Raw genomic sequence first — 21,827 nt, 5'->3', positions numbered from 1 at the left:
CTGCATTTAATTAAGCAACTGATTACTCCAAAACTTCACAATTCTTGTTGCTTTAGACTTATTGCAAGTGAAAGCAACGAACAGGGTGTAGGCCAGACAGCCTCAAGCCTACTGTTGTCAAATAGTCGCGACCTTTCGTGACTAATGACAAGTGGACAGAATTATCTTTTGGCTCGCACAGTCTCGTGAATTCCATAAAGGTTCGATATTTGCATCTTCTTCTGCGAGCAGCGTATCGGGTATGCCAAGAGTAACCATATTCCCATCCTCACCACAGCCGTATTATCAGTAACTCCACGGTCGAAGCCTTTGAGCTAAAACAATCTCCGTGTAGCCATGGAAAATGCCGTCTGTAATTCAATCTTTACGCTCATCGGCTCGCAGATCAAAATCTGCCGTTGTTTTGACACTAACAAGAATCGAAGAAGGCCGTAGCATAGCGTACGCAACACAGCAAATTTGATTTTGGCGTGCGAAAGCAGTTTTCTTCCTCCACTGAAACACCCGACCTCTAGCGCTACTTATGATCAACTATAATTCAATCGGATAGGGAACATTTTCGGCCGCGGCATCACCTATATCAAACTCCATGTATCCAAGATGTCAAGACTATGCTTTTATTATACCTACGCAAAATATTGTGAGAAGCTCCCTAAGCACTTTACGCGGGCGGGATCTTTGAAAGATTGGTCTCATCGATCGTCATCCATCCATACTAATAAACCTCCAGTTTATTAAACAGCCAGGTCACAAGCGACGATGTGCAGCCCCAGATACTTTTAATTTAAGGTTAGTTCACCTCAATCTAGCCTCAAATATGGTAGAGATAGTAGTGTATTCGACCTGCTATGGAAGCACATGTGTGTGGACGCGACTACTGAGCCAAGCTCCAGTAAGACCAATCACCCGTCTTTGTTTGATTTAAGTTAAGAGAACTCATGAATTGCTCAAGAACTTTGAGTAATTACTGGAACTTCCAAGTCAACTCGATCCAGGCGAAGTTTGAAGAATTCATGACTCTTTTAGGCTCTCTGAGTAATTGTTATTAGATTTATATAATGGCTGCAGCTCAGCACGTCAGTACTTGCTCTCTTGTATCAATGAATTGAAAAAAAAAGTTGGGTCAGCGTGAATATTTACCCTCAATTCAATTCAACTTGAGTACGTTTTGGTGAGTGAATTGAAGAAGACCGAGTAGCACAAGCACCTAAAAATCCACCACGTGTGTAACTTCAAGGTCAAACTGAGAAGTGCTGCAACGATGTCCGACCAGAACCCCTCAGATCTCCAAGAGGAGCCCAGCGACAGAAACGGCACCAGCAGCGGAGATAGCAGTACAAACACCGCTCAAACTGACGATCCATTCGGGGCTGGCCAAGGCTTAGATAACCTAAACAGGTCTGTTAACTCCGAGGAACTTCTCCATAATCAGAGGCACACTCTCGCTCGCCCGCCAAAAGAATATCAACGAGCGGCACTGGTTGCTGCCAGCTTCTCGAATCCACCGCACATGCTACAAGGTCCAGCCAGAAGACTGAAGATCGTCCAAGAGATCGCGCGTATTTCTGAAGGGACTGGGTGTAATGCGAGGGCTGAGAAGGAGTTTAGACGGAGTAAGGCTGCGAGGGGAGGTTGATTACTGTGGAGGACAGGGTCGAGAAGGAGAAGGAAGAAGGAGGCCATGGTGGAGTGGGAAAGTGATATGAACGAAGGCTCGTGGAATAAAAAATGTTGGATGAAGGAAGGGGTCATGTTGAGATCGAGAGATATCGTATGGAGATTTTATGCTTATGGATGGAGGCAAGATTTAACTCAGGACACTTTGTTGCAAAACTCATCTTGAGGAATGTATTGTGAGGACAGGGAAAGGGGTAGTATTTCCAGACATTGAGTAGAGTTCCCATAAGATAAATGATGTTAATCAGCCATAATACAGAAATTGTACTTCCTAAATCTGACATTTTCGAGTATTTATGACATTTTCATTGCAAAGATCCGCAAACCGTCAGAATACAAATCCGATTGCTCGTGTCAGATAAGATTATTCATATTTCATTTTATCATGAGGTATTATTCCCAAGTTTTAAGTTGGAGGCTATTCATCAGTTCTAAAACACATTCACAATTGAAAGAGAGCCTGAACTGACTGCAGATCACATTGATGTTCCCAAATTTATGAATATCCCCTTTGAAACCCAGTCAAAGGCCACAAGTTTGTGACTTATGAGTAAAAAATACTTCTCTTTACTCATTCGGTTCATTTATTTCGCTAATCATCAAAACATCTCATCATCAACGCATTCGAGAATCAAAGCAGGGATACGATATTAATCATGCAATTTTCATTAACGTTACTCTGGTGACACAAGTGCTCTTTCAAGACTCATCTAAAGCTGAAAGGTAGTATATTCTGTATTCCAAATGTAATTGTTCCTCTCGACTCATGCTTTATGTTGATTCTCATGAATTCCTTAGAGAATCTGGTTATTGAAGCATCTTATCATCAATAAATTCCACGATGTTTTGAGTGCCACTGACCATTTCAGTCATACACCTCTCGCTGAGAAAACTATAAAAAGGTCTTGTCTCTCCACCATTCTCTCTTTCCTTTTCACTCTTCAAGTAACCTTCAATCAAACTGTTATAGACAAGAATCACACCTGTATAACACTAAGTAATCTTTGAGAATACTTCAGCAATGTCGAACCAAGGCCAACCTAGACTTCCCTATGATCCCGTACGAGAAGCAGCAAATAATCCTAGGGGAGAGAGCAGTTCCAGTGCCACATTGTACCCAGACATCGACGACCAGTTTGGCGCTGGACATGGTATGGACAAACTCAACTCAGCCCCTCCTTCGAATATCCAACAGAATCAAAGAAGGCCAGGAGGAATGATCCCATCGTTTGCAGAATTTCAAAAAAAAGCAGAGAAGCTTTCGAAACAGGAAAATCCAGAGCATATGATACAAGATCCAGGACTCAGAGAGCGGGCTTTTAGCTGTGAAGTCAAGAGCCAAAGCGAAAATCGTGTGCAGAAAAAGCTAAAGGCTCGTAATTCTATGACTGCAGGTGTGATGGCAGAAAAGGATATACTTAACACGAATAATCGAACGAATGCCGGAGCGAGTACCGCCGACGAGGGTGCAATTTCTGAGACCAAAGCAAAGCCAGGAGACATGCCACCGCCTCCAAGACCAATGTAGGATAACGGGAAGGGGAAGGGGAGGCGACTGGCCTGTATTTTCAGGTTAATGTGGGTAATTAGCGGAGTCGTATTTAGGAAGGACTTTTTCATGATCATATTTCTTTATAGACTATCGGTTTTGTCACGGTAGGCACATAAAACATGTGTTCTACCCCATTAATCAACACGCACTAGTTGTGAGCAAAGTCACTTTTAGATATCCTATTTATAAACAGGCCAATAATGTAGCTTGTATAAACTAGTATACTTTTTATAAATAGCTTAATTATAACAACCATAGCTACAAAAATAGTTGTAATTTTCTTTAGTTTCTAGAATACAAGAGCCCCTTATACAATATCCTTTTAGGCTTTTTAGGTTTCCTTTTTGGTTACTTATTTATAAAGCTCCGGAATTCCTGTTTATGAAAGGGGTACTAAGCTAGACCTGTTGATGAATAGCGACCCTATTCGTAGATAGGTACCCCACAGGTAGATCGTACCCTTTTTATGAATAGGGTGAGTCAAATATTTTCTGTTCATAAACGAATAAAGAGAGTAGATAGCCTATTCACGAACATAATATGTTGACGAACGGGCTGGACACATGTAGTTAACGATCGATGAATATTTATCAATTAGTCATAGGATAATATCGATGAAGATATCACAAATATTAGATTTGGTTGACTGGTATACTTACACTGATTCTGAACCTTATTGCGATAGATTTGCGAAATATATAGAGTGATTGGAAAGTTGCGGTCTGTAAATACCGACTGACTGGCACATCGTCAATGTAGTCATGAATATGTTGATAACAATCGTGCACCCAACCTTCAAAGACTCTTTCAATGAGCAGGATCCCATAAGTCTATGGTGTAAGAATGATCTTCGCTTTGATTTAGTTATAATTACTTTGCTCTTCGTTACTCATTGGAGTTGCGCTGCGTATTTTAATCATATGCCTTGAGTTCGAAAACTATAAAAAACCCCCTGCCCCTCTCCCTTCGTAGTTCTCTCTTTACTTCCTATGAATTAGCTGAATATTCCAGCAAAGTAAGCGTAGAAAAGTTTATTCTACGACCCTGACCTGATAGGCACTAAAAGCCGTTAATCCTGCATAATTCCACTGTAATGTCCTTGACAACAAAGAGTGGCACGACAATGTCTGATCAAAACACCTATCAACAACGCTTTGATGGAAAGTTCAATCGCAGCCTTGCAACCAAAGCTGATTCAGAAACTAAAAACAACCAACAACGTTTTACTGGAAATTTAAATCGCAGCTTTGAAGTCGGAAGGAACCAGGAGAGCGGACACAACAACAACACCAGGGGCGAAGGTAGTTCAAGTCTTATGGTTCACCCGCTCTCCAACAATCGTAGAGAGAGTAGCAGGAGCCTGGCAAGTGACGCAGAACCTATCGAAGAAAAAATTCACGACACTGTCTACCACGATATGGGAACTCTCAACTCAGCCGCTCCTGTAGACATCATTCCAAATCAACGACCTCCAGGGGGGAAGGAGCTAAAATCTAGTAAACTTAAGGAACAGTCCACGAAGCGGTTGCTTGAAGATAATCCGGAGCATATGACACAAGAATATGAACTTAGAGAGTGGGCGGAAGACTACGACAACAGAGCCCAAAGCGAGAGGGAGTTGCAGAACAGGCTAGCGATAGATGATCCCAAGGCTATACTTGTGGATGCAAAAATAAAGCGAGATAATGCGAGTCGTAAGGAGAAGCGTGCTGCCGACGAAAAGGCAGCTGAAGCCGATACACGAACAATGCCACCGCCTCCAAGGCCGGTGCAGGATAACGATACAGGGAACGGGAATGGGAAGGGCAAGGGGAAGGGAAGGGCTAAGTGAGTGCGTTGGAGTTCTGAGTGAATTAGCGGTGTCGGGTTCAGGGAGGGTTATGGTATAAGTGTCTTTCTTTACTAATTATCAGAGTCATTTGGTGGGTTAAGAAAATGTTACTGGTATGCGAGAAGTGGTTGGAAATTGGTTTCAAGGTAACTTCATTGGGTAATAACAGAAACATGAGATTTCCTTAAATTGTATAAGTAGATTATCAAGTTCCTATTTAAATGGGAATGCAAATAGAAAATATAGAGTATAATCGGGTGATAAATACCACGTGAGAAACGCTGTTGGCTTTCTCAAATACCGCCTTAGAGTTATGACTGTATCGTGCCATAGTGCTCATTCCCACATTCACTTCCGAATATCATGAGTTTTGGGTCAGGGCATCTGAATCCACTTGAAATACTGTTTGTCTATAGCAATTCTGCTCAGCCTGAAGTGGAAGCCCCGCTGCGAGGAAAGCAAGTGTCAAGACTGAAGCTTCCCATGCAACAGGCGAGATTCCATGCGTGGAAGTTGCCCAGCACATCCACATCGGATGCTTCATTGCGTTGAATGCAATTAAGAAATTCTGTGTTTTTAGCACCACTTACTTTGGCCAGCGGAAAGGGAGGGAAGGACGGAGTGATTAAGCGAGATATTTCAGGGGCTCACCTTAAGGTCATTTGCACTGAACCAAAACACAGTCTGACTTTAAACCGTGGAATCAAGCTATTGATCAATCCGGTCAGATAGAAGTCTTCGAAAAAGTGTTTCAACATTCATTATGGTAGACGTAGAGTAGATAATGACGTCATCATTCTTTCGCACGGCACTACGTGACTTCACTAATCCCTGGTTCATTTTCCCCAATTAAAAGACACAGCACTCACTCAAAGCGACTCATGTTAAAAGCCTTCCTAATTATGTCGGCATCTCTGGAGGTGCTTCGATCTACTATGCACTCTGGAGAAGCTCAATCTCAGCTCATCTTAGTCCGCCAATCCTCTATATCCTCTTGCACTGAGTATCACCTTATTTGTACACTCACGTTGAAACAGTCTTCCCACCACCGATTCTCTCAAGCTCCCGTCTCGCTTTCTCGAACGCGACACGTGATTCCTCCCTCTCCTTGAATGCTTTTGCATATTGGACCTCTGACTTATCTCTTACCTGCCTCCAGTATTCAAGATCCTCTTTAGCCAGCTCTTCTGCTGCTTTCTCTTTACATGACATGGTATTGACTGATTGGCTCTTTTTGAATACAGACATTATGGGAATTCGTGTAGTTGATGGTCGTCCTAGTTTGTGAGATTGGAGGGATTCAGCTAGATACAGATCATAGAGTGCTTGGACTGCAACAATTTCTTCGAGCGACATAGGACTGTGATCGAGGGAGAGACAAGCGAGGAGTTGGTTGTATGGTAGATTTGGCATGGTTTCTGTGGGTTTTCCTGTAATGGTTTCGACAGAGGGTAATGAGGCAAGTCCCGTAGTTGATATAGGCAGATTGATGAGAAGAAACATCTAATGTTCATTCACGATTATTACATGGGTTTGATTCGGTCTACAGAAATTGTGAGTGTTAGTACACTATAACTTTGCGATTGAGCTTACCGATCCATGGCTTACATACATCATTGTTTTCACAGATAAATCTTTGAGTAGGATGAAGTTCAATAGAGCTATCGCTCAGTCCCTTCCAGGTGGAGTATGAATCACACCCAGAGATCTCACTCCCGGCCGACTCTTCCCTGGCAGCTTCCGAGGAAGTGTCTCACAATCCAAGCGATCCTTGAATTTCACTTTCATCCCACTCATAAATATTCCGCTTGTAGTGAACAAGACCTTTCTCACTCGTCCATCTTCATTCCCTTGCAGAATATCAACAAGCTGGCTAATATATGAGGTGGTGCTCCCTTGATCTAGTATTTGCAGGCCGTCGAGCACCAAAAGTAACAACCGAGGAACTTGAGTCATTAGAAGTTTGATGAGCTTGAGTGCTTGCGGTATGCTTTTTTCTGAACCATCGAGTAACGGAAGGTCAGCATAACAGTCATACGGTTCATCTATTGTAGGCGGTGTAAGCATAATCAGTTGTCGTATCAGTGAATAAAGCAGGGATATGAGACCATCCACTTTTACGCCGTTCGAATCCTCTCTCTTTAAGAACTCGTTTTTTTCGAATTTGCAGAAGTATGAGACGCAAGGAATGTTGCCTTTGGTTGCGATTGTTACGATGTAAGATGCTGCATTCGTTGTTTCGGCTGGAAAAGATGTCAAGCCTATGACCCACAGTGTCTGGGAGGTTGCGCCGGATATCCATGCTTGTAGTCGAGTGACGATTTCTCCTGCTACATGAAGGTTTGATATGCCATTATCCGTAAAACCTGCGCTTATTCCTGATGCATTGATGTATTTTTGAAGTAGGCGTGAGTCTAGCTCTAGTTGGCGACGGGTGTATTTTGGATGTTCTTTCGAATCAGCGATCAATACCTCTTGCATGGAGCCGGTCTCACCTGTGCTGCCTATAAGTTCGCTGCTTCCAGGTCGTAGGCTATCATGAGATATTGCCTCTTTGATGCGCATGATGGGGTTATCGCCCAGTGCGGCTGGGGATGGTGATTTTCTCCAAGGAAGTGCCATCATTTCCTGCTCTCTTTCAATCAAATGACTTTCACCACTAGCCACCAAACTCTGTTTGGCGAAGGCTCCCAACATCGTATAAATATAATCAACCTTTTCCAACAATTCTCTCTCCACCATGTTTTTATTCTCATCCGCAACTTGAAAATTCCTTTCCATTCCTCCCATTCGCCTCGATAACTGCTCGCCCAGCATCTGCATGTCCGCTCTCGTCGGTACGTTTTGCACATAATCGTACATGGCGGTACTAGTTTCCAGCGTGGCAACAACCGTTTGCTGGGTTTCTAATCTCGCTTCCTGAACAATTTCCTGCACAATACTCTTAATCTTGTCAACTTTCTTCGCGACCTCGTCGTCGTAAAATTTCTGGTTGAAAGCCTTTCGGAACCGCATTTTGGATGATGAGTACCACTTCATGGCATGACACAAAAATTGAAAGTACTTAATATAAAGCAACATAACCAGGCGTTTCATGTTGGGGTTTGTGAAAATCTGGTTTTGACGCTGCGAGAATTTCAAGTCTGAACTTATCTGCGCCAAAGCAAGGGAAAAGCCTTCAGCGATCTCGTTATGACGGACAGAAACTAGAACGATGGATGATAAAACACCCGTAAACAACGAAGTGTATTTGTCGCCCTCGGGAAAGATCTTGAAAAGTTGAGAATGAGCATCGAGTCGCTCACAAAAGCTCGTAAAATTGTGCTTTGCTTTGCCAAACCCTTTCTCTTTTTTACCTTCCCATTCAGCACTTGCAATTGATACTGATTTCCTAACAGCAGAGAGATTTGGAAGTCCAGAATAGGCGTCCAAATGTCGGTCTGATTCAGGCAAGCGTGATTTGAAGTCTTCCCATACTTCTGCCATATTCTTGCATTCCTTTTCCAGTTCCACGTACTCGTCGTCGCTTGTTAATGTCAGTCAAACCGGGCGATAATGAACAGATATATGTTGGCTTACGGCTCTACCCCGTCAAAACGAAGCCATTTTTGCCACTCTTGCACCTTGTTCGCTTCGGCTCGCTCGATTGCTGTTGTTTCTTGCTCGAACGAGTTTACGGCTTGAATACATGGGTTTTCAGGTAGTTCCTCGACGGCATCCCAGCTAAATTGTCTTACGATTCGAGTTGCTTCATCTTTTCGCACCAACTTCGTCATCTTGGGCATTGAATAATTATGGAAAACGTGTAGTCCGAGTCGCAGCAAAAGGCAGAAGCGACTTTACCGTGCACTCGGTTATTTGCCGCGACGAGTACGTCGAAGAAGTAGCAACTCTAGAGAGCATCTATCTGAGTTTATAAATGTCAGTCTTTTTTAACCTTAACCAGATTACTGCGAGATTCTGTAGCTGTTAATGAGGTGTCTTCGCGAGCTGCCTTGCAAAAGAGTGTGCCGGACGAAGCGGGACGGTTCGAAAGGCTGAGGCGAGGAAGCAGGATTGTACGCGAATCTGATGATCCTTCACTGATGATTTGTTGACTTGATTACGCCAGGCTCACTTGGGGATAATTTGTGCAAATGGGTGTGGTCGAGGCTGAATATGAAAGGTGGACAATTGGCGTGGATGGCCCCCAAAGAATCTGCGCCGCATTGCAGCAGCAAAGCGGGGCGGACAACCATGATCGGGCTATTTCCAGGAGCAGACGATTTCGTGACCGTGAGTGTTTCCCTTTCTCTTCCATCAAAATTTCCTATCAACAAACTGGACAGCTCTTTGAATCTAGGTTATAGTGAGTAGGTCACACCGAACGCGCCTTGACGTGTCTAACGAAACCAGTACCAACCTTTTGCAAGATTGAGCTGTGAGAGCCCCCCAAAACCTCACGGTAAGCAAGATAAGGTGCACCTGAAACACAACATTCAGCCAATACGATCGACGAAAAATACGTTATTTAACAACCATTCCAAGTAAATAACGCGCCTTTATTCTTTTGCAAGCACGAGAAACTTGGCGGCATCAAAGCTCGAAGTGTACTGTAATTGGGAAGTCGATTGCTAGGCTGCTGGCCGTTACTCTATCTGTCGCTGGGGAACCTACACCTAAATTCACTTTGAAGATGCAAAGTGCTTCAAGATCAAACACCATGACAGATACCGTGGATAGTAGCTCGCCTACTGAGGTTCAGGTCAATCGGCCAGCATCTGAAATCGGTAGTAAAATTAAAGAATCGCTCACATCCTTAACGACAGGACCTTCGCCGGCAAGTAGTGATGAACCGTTGAGGACACCCAGCTCGGATGAGAAGGTAGATCCAGATGGAGCGGTTAACGATTCAAAGGATCCAAAACCTTCAAGCGAACAGCCAGCATCCGATGTCAAGAATCATCCACACTTGTGGTGCAAGGTTAGCCGACGGAACCATATCGCTTTGATGGACTGGAGTATATATGTTTGCCCGGCCTGTGGCGATAAATTGAAGCGGCCAAAGGAACTCGATTCTCCTAATAAAAAACACTACGAACAGCCACCGTCACCTGAGGATGGCTATTACGGTATTCGTCCTCTGTCTCCTCCGCCTTGGATGCTTCCGCCACCACTTATCTCGAACACAAAGAAGGAAAATACAGAAAAGGATCCTCAATTCGAGTATAAAATCAGATATCTTGATCAATCTGGAGGGGTTCTGCGCACAGATGTTTGGCCTGGCCCTTTCAATCTCGAAGAGGCTCGTGGCAAAAGTGCTGATTATTCTGCAAACACCATTCTCACTATTATCACCCTTTTACAGACAGATGTGCCTGGAATAAATGACCATCGAAGAGGGCCAATATCGCCATATATGGGTCCTCAAGCGCATAACTATGGAGTCAACGATGTTGAAGTGAAAGGGGACATGATCACCATCCACTCTCGGCCGATAATCAAAGCATTGCGACGTTTTATTACTTACTGGCCAGAGACGAGTGTCATGGGCAACTCAATCACAGTTACCGAGCCATACAGTATCATCATTCATCACCTAGACCAACTGGTAGCCTATCAAGCCACATATAAGGATAATGAGCAGGGAAATGAGGCTCCAACCGGGTGTCTTGTTGAGGAAGAAGTGTGTGACAAGACTACATATGAGCACATTCAAGTTCTCCGAGATTTTCTTGATGGTAGTCACAAAAAGGAGATAGCCGACGAGCGCCTGCGGCATCTTCGCTCGCCATCAGTCGTTACTTATCCAATGCTTTGGATGGTGTTGAAGCCAGGTGTCACAGTTTATACTGAAATTAGCGGGAGATTGGCCGCATGTGTTGTCTCTCATGTTCGTTTTACGCCAGCAATTTTCAAAAACGCCGGCGCTTATCACTTGCAATTATGGTACCTTGACTTTGATGGAAGATATGTTGGAAGGCGCAAGCATTTTACTACTGTCTTTCCGTTCGATGGAGAAAGAGAAGTCACGTCGCTCAATGTATTCCCCGCAGCGAATTTCGACGCCGAAGATGGTGGAGAGCTGCGGAAAATGCTCGAAGCGAGAGGTGAGAAGTGGTATAAATTACTTACTCCAAGACAAATGCATTACAAAGGAGACTCATTTGGGGCAGAGTGCAGATGGGTAATTTCAATTCCCTAAAACGATGAATTGCATTAAAAAACTGACGCGTTTCCAGTATGAGGGCAGAGTGATGATTGATACAGCATCATATTACCACAATGAGCAAAACAGAGATTACCTCGACTATCCACCTCCACCCCCGCCACCTGGATCGAGACCAAGTTTGAAAGAGCTCAATTTCAAAGAAAAATACGAAAAGCCAAATGTTGGTATGATTGAGGACTCAGAAGACTTCGCACTTTGTAATTGCGATGACTGCCACGCCAATCCGCATAGACGACAGAACCCAAAGTTTAAGTATGCAGAGTACGATGATTTAGATCCGAAAAAGATAGACAGCTTAGATATTGTTGATGCCTCTGGAAAGATTGATAAGCATCGATATTTGTTATGCTCAAGAAAGTTGATCGGGTTCGTTTTGAAGACTAGAAAATGGGGTATGTGAACCTGAATGTCCTTCTGAAGTTTTGCACAGTTACGCTAACAGTATCGTATTATAGAGGCACTCGATGTAGAGTGCTGCGAAATTCCCAAGATTAACAACAAAGCTATCGACAACCTGGTCATGCCAGAACATCGATTAACCATGATCAAAGCGCTTGTAAATCGCTACACTAATCCTGATGATACTTCTGGAAAAGGAAGTAGTCCTTGGACAGCGGACTTCATTGCCAATAAGGGCGAGGGACAGATATTCTTGCTTCATGGCAGTCCGGGAGTTGGTAAAACTTATGTAGGCTCATGGATCAGTAATTCCGGGACAACGAGGACTAATATTTGTTAGACCGCAGAGTGTATCGCGGAAGCTACTTCCAGACCATTATTAGCACTGACCTGTGGTGATATCGGCACGAATGAATTGCAAATGGAAGATCAACTGTCGAAATGGTTCCGACTCGCTGAGATTTGGGGGGCTGTCATGTTAATCGACGAAGCTGATGTGTACCTTGAGAAGCGACAGCTCTCTGATCTGCAGCGGAATAGTTTGGTATCAGGTAAGTTATCCCGTATGAAATCAACTTAAAACATGAACTAAGAATTTTCTAGTTTTTCTTCGAACCATGGAATACTACCGCGGGATCCTTTTTCTCACGACCAATCGTGTCGGTCATTTCGACGATGCATTCGTGTCTCGAATCCATGTTGTCATCCACTACCCCAAATTCAGCGACCGAGACCGCAACGATATCTGGAAGCAGTTTTTCAAAAAGCTTGAGGACGAACGCAGTCGGGATATTTCCATCTCTCGAGGCGCTCGGAAATTTGTTCTCGAGGATAAAGAAATGCTGCATATCCAATGGAATGGTCGCGAGATCAGGAATGGTAAGCTCTCGCTCTCATCGACCCTCTAAACTTGATGGCTAATATATACCCACAGCTTTCCAAACCGCAGTTGCGCTTGCCGAATATAGATTCTTGAAGCAGACGGATAAAGAACCTGGAGACAAAGCTAGATTAGAAGAAGAAGATTTCCATAACGTTTGTGAGATGGCGGGAGCGTTTAGAAAATATCTCAAAGGTGTCGCGTTGGGCGCTGATGAGGATCAGAGAGCGATTAACGAGAGGACTAGGAATGATGTTGGTGGAGAGTGGTAGATCTGTAATATGGATGGTCATATCTAGTGGATACTGAGAATGTAGCATAAGTACAATTCGCAACGCATCAACTTGGAGCATCTAGCAAAAATTTCAACGTGGATGAAATTTCCGCCATAGTTCGTTATCCGTAACTTATTGTAGTCATACTGGCTTGAAGTTTCCTTAAAAAGCCACAAAACGCCCAATGACCCCAGAGATAAAACCCGTATTGAACCTTTTATATATTTGTCCAAGAACCTACGGCACCCATTTGATAGATTTGATAGATGAGCTCAGGTTTGCTCAAATTGAAGACACTGCGAACCACAATTTTATACACCTCATTTTGCGTTACCAATTGGACGATGGATGCTTTTGAGAAATTCCTGGTATTAATCTGAGTCATCAATCACTTCATATGACGCTGCCAAATGCTTGATATTAGAGTGAGTGCTAAAGTAGGGGGTCATTCAAGTCATTAAATGCGGGTATATAAGACACTCTTCTTGGAACTCAATGTATCAGCTAGATTGGCATTGTATTTTACCTCTTTCATATCTCCATAAACACATCTTGAAAACCAAAACTTCAAATTTCAGCATGGATCTTGCTACCATTAAGAGCCAGAACACACCAACCGTGGCAGAAATAATCAAAAACGGCGAATCAACAGAACTAGACAGTCTGCGTATTGACAAGCGAAAAGTGAGTTAGAGCGATGGCCTTAAAGTTGACATCGAAAAGAAAAGGTTTAGCTGGAGAAAGGACGTGTTCCTAATTTCCCAGAGTGTGTATGTGTCAGGTCAAACTCATATTGTTATTCGCCAAGATTACCTTCTCAAGGAGCAGGGTAAACCGATGGCCGAATGGTTCGAAAATTATTTAGATGCTGATGCGAAGAAGACGCTGGTGGCATACTCGAAAAAGCCTCAGGAGTCGTGGCCGTAGAAGAAAGGGTTGACAGAGTGGTTGTTTGATGACGTTCAAGTCGAGCGGCAGCATTCATCATTTTGAAACTCTGAACTGCTAAGGAAATAGGAATCAGTTCGATTTTGGACTGAAACTCTAGTCAATGTATGGATGGATTTCATAGCCATAACATTCAAGAGTGTATGGATACAAGTAAAATTGAAACAGTATTGAGGCATGGAGACCTACCAGAATCATTGCCTTTACTTGTATTGAATGACCTCGGAATTGGGCAGATGGGACGAAAGAGCTGTCGGTGCGTGTGTGCCAGCCTTTTGTAGCATTTCGTAATGAGCAGCTCTACTCTGGTAGACTTGCAACCCATTTTTTATCCTGCACTGTGGGGTTCCCCGATGATGTTGTACGCCTCGAGCAGCCTCACTACAGTTTTGTGAATCGTCAGTTCTAGTAGAATCTTGTACCAGCTCATGAGTATTTGGAAACCACATCCTTGAGTGACCCAGAAGTGCAAAGACGATTAATATGGATGAAAAACTCTGACATCAGAATTGAATATGCGCCATTTGCGACGAAGAAGCTCTTGGTCTTCTTGAAAATTTCCAGGCAAGTAGAGTCATGAGGTAGTTTCAAATAACATTACGACAAGTCTTCGCAAATCAAGCTTTTGACCAGACGTTGTGATGTTGCGGGATGTTGTCCTACAACACCACGATATCGAGAGGTCGCTGGCAGACCGTCCACATGGACATAATTGCTCCCTTCGCTTGACTAGCAACGACCCTGCAGCTAGCCGTGAATGCTGCGCCATCACTTCAACCTTGAAATGGCTCTCTCTTGGTGCCTGTTTACTCGTGTGTAGAACAAACGAATAACTTTCATCCTTTTATAAGTTGTGACTGTGGCCTATCCAAGTAGGTTTCTCGGTTCCCCGACAACATCGTTGTTGGCAAACAAAATGTCGCACTCGAAGTGCGAGTTTTGATCAATTGACTTGAGACAATGATTGCATGTTTCTTGGGGTCTTTCACGTGAGCCTATCCAGATTCAGAATTCTCCTGGAGCCACGTAAATAAAGTTGAGATTTTAGTTGGTAGGTCAATGCCACTTATCTTGTCGAATCCGCCACGAGGCAGTTTAACCACAAATGTAGTGCATTCTCCAACAACCGAACCAGTCCAAACTCTTCGTTTTGACAATGTGATGCTAGTCGCGTAATTTCGTTGTTCTCAGAGTTGATACGTATTGAAGTAGCCCATCTGAAAATGCCAAATTTTGCCAACTATCTGACCATTCCATGGTGTTACAGACAACGAAATGGCTGGATCTTAGAACTTGGGCTTCCTTTGCCTTTAAGTGTTCGTTCTGGATGGCCGAAAAGAATGTTCTTTCGGTCTCTGTAACAAACGCTCCGCCGGTCGGCTAACACCCTGACTCGCTTACCCCCTCTCGTAGTGTCTGGTAATGTCGTTGGCCCAGTCAATTTCGCATACCCTCCTTTGTACATCCTGGGTATAATTCGGCAACCTTACTCAACAGAAACATCCCGAGACTTTGGTCCTAGTTTAGAAAAACCTCTCCATGGAGAGAACCCCGTGGAGAACGCTTGATACTCATCGGTTGTCTGTTCTCTAACTTTTCCCAGTTTACGAAGCAGACGGACCGACTCTAAGTGGACTCTGAAGAAGTCCACGCTCTGCCGGACATCCAGGGTGTAGAGTACGGCATTGGTGGATCGTCGCCAAGGTTTCTGAACACAAGAGTTTGCTCAGAAGATCCCAAGAAAAATTCGACAGCGGTCGCCTAGTACTTGCCCGAAAGCTTGACTGGACCAAGCTCCGTGGCTGCAATTGAGCCTCAAAAAACATCACTTGTACCTTTTTTGAGACCTTTCTCATGGAAATTACCTCAAAAGGGAGGCGAAATGGTTCAACGTGGGGAAGCACCGCCGGACGGTGGCAGCTTTCGTAACAGCATTGCACAGAGAAACCCTTTGGGGGGCCCCAGAGTGGACCTTATCTGCCAAAGCTATCTAATTCTCCATACTTGTTCCATTTATGATGCAACACGATGTGGGGACATGGTTCTAGCTTGAGGTGTTGAATTTTGCTTAAAGGCCACACCAGGCTCAATTGATTTCGCAAAATCAAGCAATTCTCCCGAATAACTCTGAATTCCTTCACGATGGCACTTCTACGTGGAAGCAAGCTCTCTGTAGCTCAAATCGCTCTTGTGGTCGCTCCTGCTTTTGTTTTATTCGGCTATAATCAAGCTGGTGTTGGTGGACTTCTCTCGGTCAGTCAGATCCGATGGACGGCAGAAACACGAGCACAAACTGATTCTTTGGTAGCTTCCTGACTGGACAAAGACTTTCCCAGAGATTGATACCACGAACACCACAGGATCCGAGAAGAGTGATAATGCGACCTTGCAGGGCTTGGTTGTTGCGACATTCGTCCTAGGAGCCTTAGTTGGTGCTTTGGCTTGCATGTACATCGGTAATTTCCTCGGTCGTCGTAAGAACATCTTTTTGGGAGGTGCTCTGTCACTTGTTGGAGAAGTTCTTTGCACTTCTTCTTACGGTCTTGCTCAATTCATCGTCGGTCGCACAATAATCGGACTTGGTGTTGGAATTCTGAGCGCCACTGTGCCTGTATGGCAAGCTGAATGCAGTTCAGCTGCCCACCGAGGAAAGCATGTCGTTCTAGATGGTTTATTTATGACGTAAGCTTTTTTGTAATTGGAAGATGTAGAACTCGATTTCTAATCTATTACAGATTCGGATACACCCTTGAGTCATGGGTCAACCTTGGAGCATCGCAAATTAAATCTGGACCTAACATTTCCGCTTCGTGGAGATTTCCGTTGGCTCTTCCAATCGCATTATCGATCATGCTGATGGCTTGTATCTTCACGATGCCCGAGTCCCCTCGTTGTAAGTTTTTGTTGTGTCTAGTGTCATTCAATTCAGCTGACTTCGAGATAGGGCTTATTCAAATGGGGCGTGTTGAGGAAGCCCGTTCCATTCTATCGAAACTAAAAGATCTCCCAGAGGATGATCCTGTGATCAATGCTGAGATTGATGGTATTCAATATACCCTAGAAGAGACTACTGTGAAAAAGGCCAGCATGAAAGACATGTTTACCATGGGACCAGAGAAGCTATTCTACCGGTTCTGTCTCTGCATTCTCTTGCAGTTTTATCAACAGATGTCTGGAAGCAATCTAATTTCCGTATATGCACCAGTCATTTTCCAACAAAACCTCGGGCTTGATGGTCAGACTTCGAGAATTTTGTCGGGAGGGACCTTAACATGGAAATTCCTCTCTTCATTTGTGGCTTTCTTCACAATTGATCGTTTTGGCCGACGACCTCTATTCATGTTCAGTGGTGTAGGGTAAGAAAGACAAATCCGCCAGAATCATTGCCATTGCTAATTTGAATATAGTATGGGATCTTGTATGCTTGCCCTAGCCATCTCAACCTCGTTCCCAAACAGCAACAAAAGTGCGGGTGTTGCAAGTGTCTTTTTCGTGTTCATGGTACGTATATCCTTACTCATAAATTTGACGGAAACTAACAGGAAGCCATTAGTACAACTTCTTCGTTCCAATTGGTTTCTTAGGTGCAAACTTCTTGTACTGCGCCGAGGTGGCTCCAGTCAAGCTGCGTGTTAGTATGTCGGCTATTTCGACCGCCAACCATTGGCTTTGGTATGAACCCATATTTAATTTCCGTTTTCGAAACACTGCTAATAGCTTTACAGGAACTTCGTTGTTGTTATGGCTACCCCAGTCGCTATCGCCAACATCGGCAATTACTACTTCATCCTGTTCTGCGTTATCAGTTTCTGTATTCCGCTTTCGGTATACTTCTTCTACCCCGAAACTATGGGTCAGAGTTTGGAGCAGATCGATGCAGTTTTCCGAGACAACAACAATCCACTGGCTATTGTCGCCGCTTCAAAGATACTCTCAAGCGGAGATCCTAAGAAAATCTATCAGGAGAAGAAATCGGAGAGCCGAGTGGAAAATGTCATTTCGGGCAAGGAAGATGTTTAGATTTATGACTTATGAATTATGTTAGTATTGTTATGTAAATATGTTTTGGGTGTATTCAATTTATTCCATTCAACAACAACATATCTTTCATTAACAACCAGTGTTGGCAGCAGTTGAAACCGTATATAACTAACGCCAAGCGGGTTAACCTTCGTCGGTTTGAGCACCTTAGCCTCGGTGCGGTTTGAGAGGTTTGAACCTCGGTTTTGTACGGTTTGCGGGCTGATCCATATAAAAAACAAGACTACTTTTCCTGGTTCTTTTGGTGTTGTTTTAACGAATCTGGTAGGAAAGTGGCAGTATTTTAGGCGGTAACCCCTTTTCTTTTAAGGAAAATCTTTAATCAAAAGCGATCCTCTGCCTTAATCCAGCTCGGCGGACTTGGGCCGGCTTCTTCCAAGACTCGGGTTTTATTCGGCCCGAGACATAACAAAAAGTATATCCTCAATAAGTCGCGGTTGACTAAACTGTACTTAACGCAAAGGCAAACGGCCGTCGGTTTCACAGTCTCTTTAACTAACGCTAAGTAACCGCCAATCTTGACGTTGGTTTGAGGAATCGTGAAACCCCCCCCGTTAACCGCTGTTAATTGTTGCCAACACTGTTAACAACATGTTTGGTACATGGACCTCTCATCGATTGATAATATATTTTCTTTATGGATTCTTCGCAAATAACGACCCATGACTCAGTAGTCGGCGGTTAACAGTTGCTAACTGTTGTTAACACTGTTAATCATATCGAATGAGAATATGTTTTCTTTATCGATTCTTTACAAAGAACAACCAATGACTCGATAATTGACGCTTGCGTCCAACGATTCACCAAATTGAAATAGCTATGAATGGCCAGACAAAGAAGGTTCAACTCTTTAAAGGGTCGAGCCTAACCTCCTTCTTCCTGGGTACAGGTCTACCATTTCCTCAAATCAAGTTCAATTCAGCACAATCCAGAATCAACAACACAAGTTCCAGAAGACCTAAAGCAAAGGAAAAATATTGCCCAAGATGCCGCCCCCGTCCCCAGAATCAGGATCTACCAATGACCCGGCAAGATCTCAACGCATCAACGCCCTCAAGACAACAATCGAAACCCTCCTCACATACGACCCCGAAGCCTTGAAACAATACTATCCCGACGAAAGCTTTTTGCAGAACCGCGATCGCTTCGAGGTGTGGTACAGGAGAGAACATGTACAATTATCTCAAATTCAAGGCAAGCTCAAGGCATCTCTTGGAAAGTACGCAGATATTTTTGGATATTTGACAATCGAGGAGCGAGTTTTCGCCGGTAGGCATTATGCTGTAAACGAATGGGATGCACAAACCGCCAGCAGGGAATTTGAGCTGTACATTAAAGACAAAGATGGGAAGTTGGTGGAGAAGGCTGTGTGGTCGCATAGTGTTGAAACACCACGCGTGGAAAACGAAGTGAAGGAGTCGTTTGGTGAGCAAAAGCATTATTGTGCTTGAGTATGAAATAAGATGCAGGCGTAGGACTATAGTCCTTCATCAAAATGAATACTACATCAATCAACATAACATTGATCAAGTGTGAGAAATGAATACTCCATTAGTCTATATAATCATTGGCCAAATATGAGAAAACATTGCTTCAGATCCCGTGAGGTACTTGGATTTTACGTTGTGAGTCAATTGATACTTGAGAAGTGAATACATCAGCCTTGAGAGATGTCTTATGATAAAGTATGCGATCCGTGATTGGAATCTTTTCGCTCATTCAGCAAATCCTGTCGCCGAAACTTTCCTTTGTCTCAACAGTAAGAACTCGGTCCATTCACAGACAAATCCGTAAATTAAACCAACAGCCGGAGTCACAGAACCAACAAAGCAAACATGAATTTTATCTGTGCTCACGACACAAGTATAAATAGCCCTACACCTCTCATTCTACACTTTAATAACTTGGCCTGCAAAACACCAAAATGCTTTCGAAAATATTCAGACGAAGCGACGAAAAATATCAAACACCTCCGACACCAGCTTGGCTAACGGACTTGGAGCCATTTCCCGAGCGTCAGCAAGAAGCCTCGCAACCGCGAGGAATCGAGAGCCAGATCAGCAACCTCAAAAAGACCGTCCAAACGTTCACTCATTCATCAAACACGGAGAAACTCAAAGACTACCAACCATTCCCTGGAGGCAAATTCAAGCACGTCGTCCCCGCCGACAGTTCTGCCAAAGACTACTGGCTAAGAGAAACATCTACCAGGTTTGTCGATCTTCAAGAGGAGCATAAACGACTTTTCAGACCATACGAGGATGTCCTTGGGACTCTCTTTTTTTCTGAGAAGGTGACCGCGATTCTGTCGGAGGACGGCAGGACTTGGGAAGCAGAGAGTGCTAATGTGAAATATTATCTGGTGTTGAAAGAGGGGTTGTGGGAAGATGAGAAAGAATATGTTTGGGAAAATGTTCATGGTGTCATAGACCGAACGGAAGATGACTTTGATGGTCAGAGGATTCCGATAGAAAAGACATAGTTCAATGACATCAGTCTTGGACGCTCTGCTACATGTAGCTCATATAAAATCATGTTTGACACAGTCGGACGAAGTAATTATCCAAACAATTGAGAAAAAACTTAATATAGCTTCATATAATTAGAAAACACTTAACCATTGAAGATGCATCATAATTTTCTACAGATTCTAGGTTAGACACATCACCGAGCCCAATTCAGCACACATGCACTTTTACTTCGTTCAAACACACACAACTGAACTCATAAATTCACCAGTTGCTGACTCAATCTGCTTTCGAATGATTTCCTCAGACTCTTTTAAGCAGGTCAATCAATCGCCAAGTCGTCTCGTTGTGATGGCAGAATTTTCGAAGTTTCTATGCTTGTGAGAAGATGAAAATGAATGACGCCATATCTTGCTTTCTCTTCAGCCCCACAGAGTGGAAACTCTACTTTCATCTTCGTTATCTTCTAAGACACCGTTCTAGACCGGTCGGTTGACTACCTACGACAGACTGGTTTAGTCTACCCGTCACAGAACATATCTCTCCACCAAGACCTCTCATCCTTCTGACTTCACTTTACAGTCTATCTTTCTAAATCCAAATTCCACAACACCGCATCTCCCACCATCCAGAATGAACACCCTTAAATCCCCAACAAATCCATCCCATCCAACGGGACCATCTCACTTCGCACCTCCCCCCTCAACCCCCCCACCAAAGCTCTTCACTCCCACAATTCAAACCCTCCAGCGCCTTCACACAAGAATGCATGACCCGCGCCATCTACGGCTCCAACGCCGTCGAGAACGCGGGCCTAAACCTCTCCGAAACAACCAAAATCTGCACTCAGATATTCTCAGGCCGCGAAGTCACAGCCAAAGACATAAATCCCCAATCACCAGAATACATCGCGCAGGTCAAGCTTCTCATTAAACGCGGCGTCGAGAATCCAGAATTCAAGGATGTGGTGCGTGCTAGAAGAGAGGTAATCCAACACGCCAAAGCAATAGCAATGAACTTTTTATTTCACGAATTAGTCACCTGTGAGAAGTTCCTGAGCGAAGAACTATTCCGCGCGACACACAAAATATTATGCACCGGCGTCCCTCTCGAAAACGGCGACTCCGACACCAACTACGCGGGCGTATACCGCAACACCACAGTCGCAGCCGGTTCAACAATCTTCACCGCACCCGCCAACGTCCCTACAGAAATGGCGAAACTAGTGTCGGGGTTCAACGACGACATGCGCGCCATCGCGCAGGGAAAGCAGATTGACCCGTGTTACCTCGCGGCGGATATATGTCAGGATTTCGTGATGGTGCATCCGTTTAACGATGGGAATGGGCGGATGTGTACGATGGTTGCGAATGCGTTGTTGTTCAGGTATGGCGGGTGGGTGGTGGTGATTGGGGAGGGGGGGGGGATAGGGGGGAGTATTTGAGGATTGCGCGGGCGGCGGGGGATCCGGAGAGGGAGGAGGAGGCGAGGGGGAGACTTGCTGGGTTTATTAGAGGAAAGGCGGGCGGGGGGGGGGGGGGGGGG

The 21,827-nt window shown here is 44.2% G+C and overlaps 11 protein-coding genes across 11 annotated transcripts; 9 read left to right on the top strand and 2 right to left on the bottom strand.

Annotated features, from left to right (window-relative positions):
• Positions 1-1,261: 1,261 nt before the first annotated feature.
• Positions 1,262-1,636, top strand: GLAREA_06833 (uncharacterized protein; the record flags this gene model as incomplete). Its single annotated transcript, XM_008080781.1, has 1 exon — positions 1,262-1,636. One exon carries the CDS (start codon positions 1,262-1,264, stop codon positions 1,634-1,636), a length of 375 nt encoding a protein of 124 aa, XP_008078972.1.
• A 1,062-nt stretch (positions 1,637-2,698) lies between these two features.
• Positions 2,699-3,205, top strand: GLAREA_06832 (uncharacterized protein; the record flags this gene model as incomplete). The annotated part of the gene is made up of 1 exon (XM_008080780.1): positions 2,699-3,205. One exon carries the CDS (start codon positions 2,699-2,701, stop codon positions 3,203-3,205), a length of 507 nt encoding a protein of 168 aa, XP_008078971.1.
• Positions 3,206-4,352: 1,147 nt separating this feature from the next.
• Positions 4,353-5,060, top strand: GLAREA_06831 (uncharacterized protein; the record flags this gene model as incomplete). The annotated part of the gene is made up of 1 exon (XM_008080779.1): positions 4,353-5,060. The coding sequence occupies one exon, from the start codon at positions 4,353-4,355 to the stop codon at positions 5,058-5,060; it is 708 nt and encodes a 235-aa protein (XP_008078970.1).
• Positions 5,061-6,083: 1,023 nt separating this feature from the next.
• GLAREA_06830 (uncharacterized protein) lies at positions 6,084-6,473 on the bottom strand (the record flags this gene model as incomplete). The annotated part of the gene is made up of 1 exon (XM_008080778.1): positions 6,084-6,473. The coding sequence occupies one exon, from the start codon at positions 6,471-6,473 to the stop codon at positions 6,084-6,086; it is 390 nt and encodes a 129-aa protein (XP_008078969.1).
• A 255-nt stretch (positions 6,474-6,728) lies between these two features.
• On the bottom strand, positions 6,729-8,836 carry GLAREA_06829 (uncharacterized protein; the record flags this gene model as incomplete). Its single annotated transcript, XM_008080777.1, has 2 exons — positions 6,729-8,586; positions 8,640-8,836. The coding sequence occupies 2 exons, from the start codon at positions 8,834-8,836 to the stop codon at positions 6,729-6,731; spliced, it is 2,055 nt and encodes a 684-aa protein (XP_008078968.1).
• Positions 8,837-9,762: 926 nt separating this feature from the next.
• GLAREA_06828 (P-loop containing nucleoside triphosphate hydrolase) lies at positions 9,763-12,822 on the top strand (the record flags this gene model as incomplete). Its single annotated transcript, XM_008080776.1, has 6 exons — positions 9,763-11,226; positions 11,282-11,663; positions 11,727-11,959; positions 12,011-12,221; positions 12,274-12,549; positions 12,605-12,822. The coding sequence occupies 6 exons, from the start codon at positions 9,763-9,765 to the stop codon at positions 12,820-12,822; spliced, it is 2,784 nt and encodes a 927-aa protein (XP_008078967.1).
• A 582-nt stretch (positions 12,823-13,404) lies between these two features.
• Positions 13,405-13,752, top strand: GLAREA_06827 (uncharacterized protein; the record flags this gene model as incomplete). Its single annotated transcript, XM_008080775.1, has 2 exons — positions 13,405-13,509; positions 13,591-13,752. The coding sequence occupies 2 exons, from the start codon at positions 13,405-13,407 to the stop codon at positions 13,750-13,752; spliced, it is 267 nt and encodes an 88-aa protein (XP_008078966.1).
• Positions 13,753-15,915: 2,163 nt separating this feature from the next.
• Positions 15,916-17,793, top strand: GLAREA_06826 (MFS general substrate transporter; the record flags this gene model as incomplete). The annotated part of the gene is made up of 7 exons (XM_008080774.1): positions 15,916-16,026; positions 16,082-16,455; positions 16,509-16,666; positions 16,718-17,129; positions 17,181-17,274; positions 17,327-17,445; positions 17,499-17,793. The coding sequence occupies 7 exons, from the start codon at positions 15,916-15,918 to the stop codon at positions 17,791-17,793; spliced, it is 1,563 nt and encodes a 520-aa protein (XP_008078965.1).
• Positions 17,794-18,800: 1,007 nt separating this feature from the next.
• Positions 18,801-19,265, top strand: GLAREA_06825 (uncharacterized protein; the record flags this gene model as incomplete). The annotated part of the gene is made up of 1 exon (XM_008080773.1): positions 18,801-19,265. The coding sequence occupies one exon, from the start codon at positions 18,801-18,803 to the stop codon at positions 19,263-19,265; it is 465 nt and encodes a 154-aa protein (XP_008078964.1).
• Positions 19,266-19,738: 473 nt separating this feature from the next.
• On the top strand, positions 19,739-20,296 carry GLAREA_06824 (uncharacterized protein; the record flags this gene model as incomplete). The annotated part of the gene is made up of 1 exon (XM_008080772.1): positions 19,739-20,296. The coding sequence occupies one exon, from the start codon at positions 19,739-19,741 to the stop codon at positions 20,294-20,296; it is 558 nt and encodes a 185-aa protein (XP_008078963.1).
• A 755-nt stretch (positions 20,297-21,051) lies between these two features.
• On the top strand, positions 21,052-21,726 carry GLAREA_06823 (Fic-like protein; the record flags this gene model as incomplete). Its single annotated transcript, XM_008080771.1, has 1 exon — positions 21,052-21,726. The coding sequence occupies one exon, from the start codon at positions 21,052-21,054 to the stop codon at positions 21,724-21,726; it is 675 nt and encodes a 224-aa protein (XP_008078962.1).
• Between the last annotated feature and the right edge of the window lie 101 nt (positions 21,727-21,827).

Source organism: Glarea lozoyensis (genome assembly GCF_000409485.1).
Source record: "Glarea lozoyensis ATCC 20868 chromosome Unknown GLAREA14, whole genome shotgun sequence".
Lineage (NCBI taxonomy): Eukaryota > Fungi > Ascomycota > Leotiomycetes > Helotiales > Helotiaceae > Glarea > Glarea lozoyensis.
Note: the sequence above shows the minus strand (reverse complement) of the source record. Positions and strands in the feature narration are given on the sequence as shown.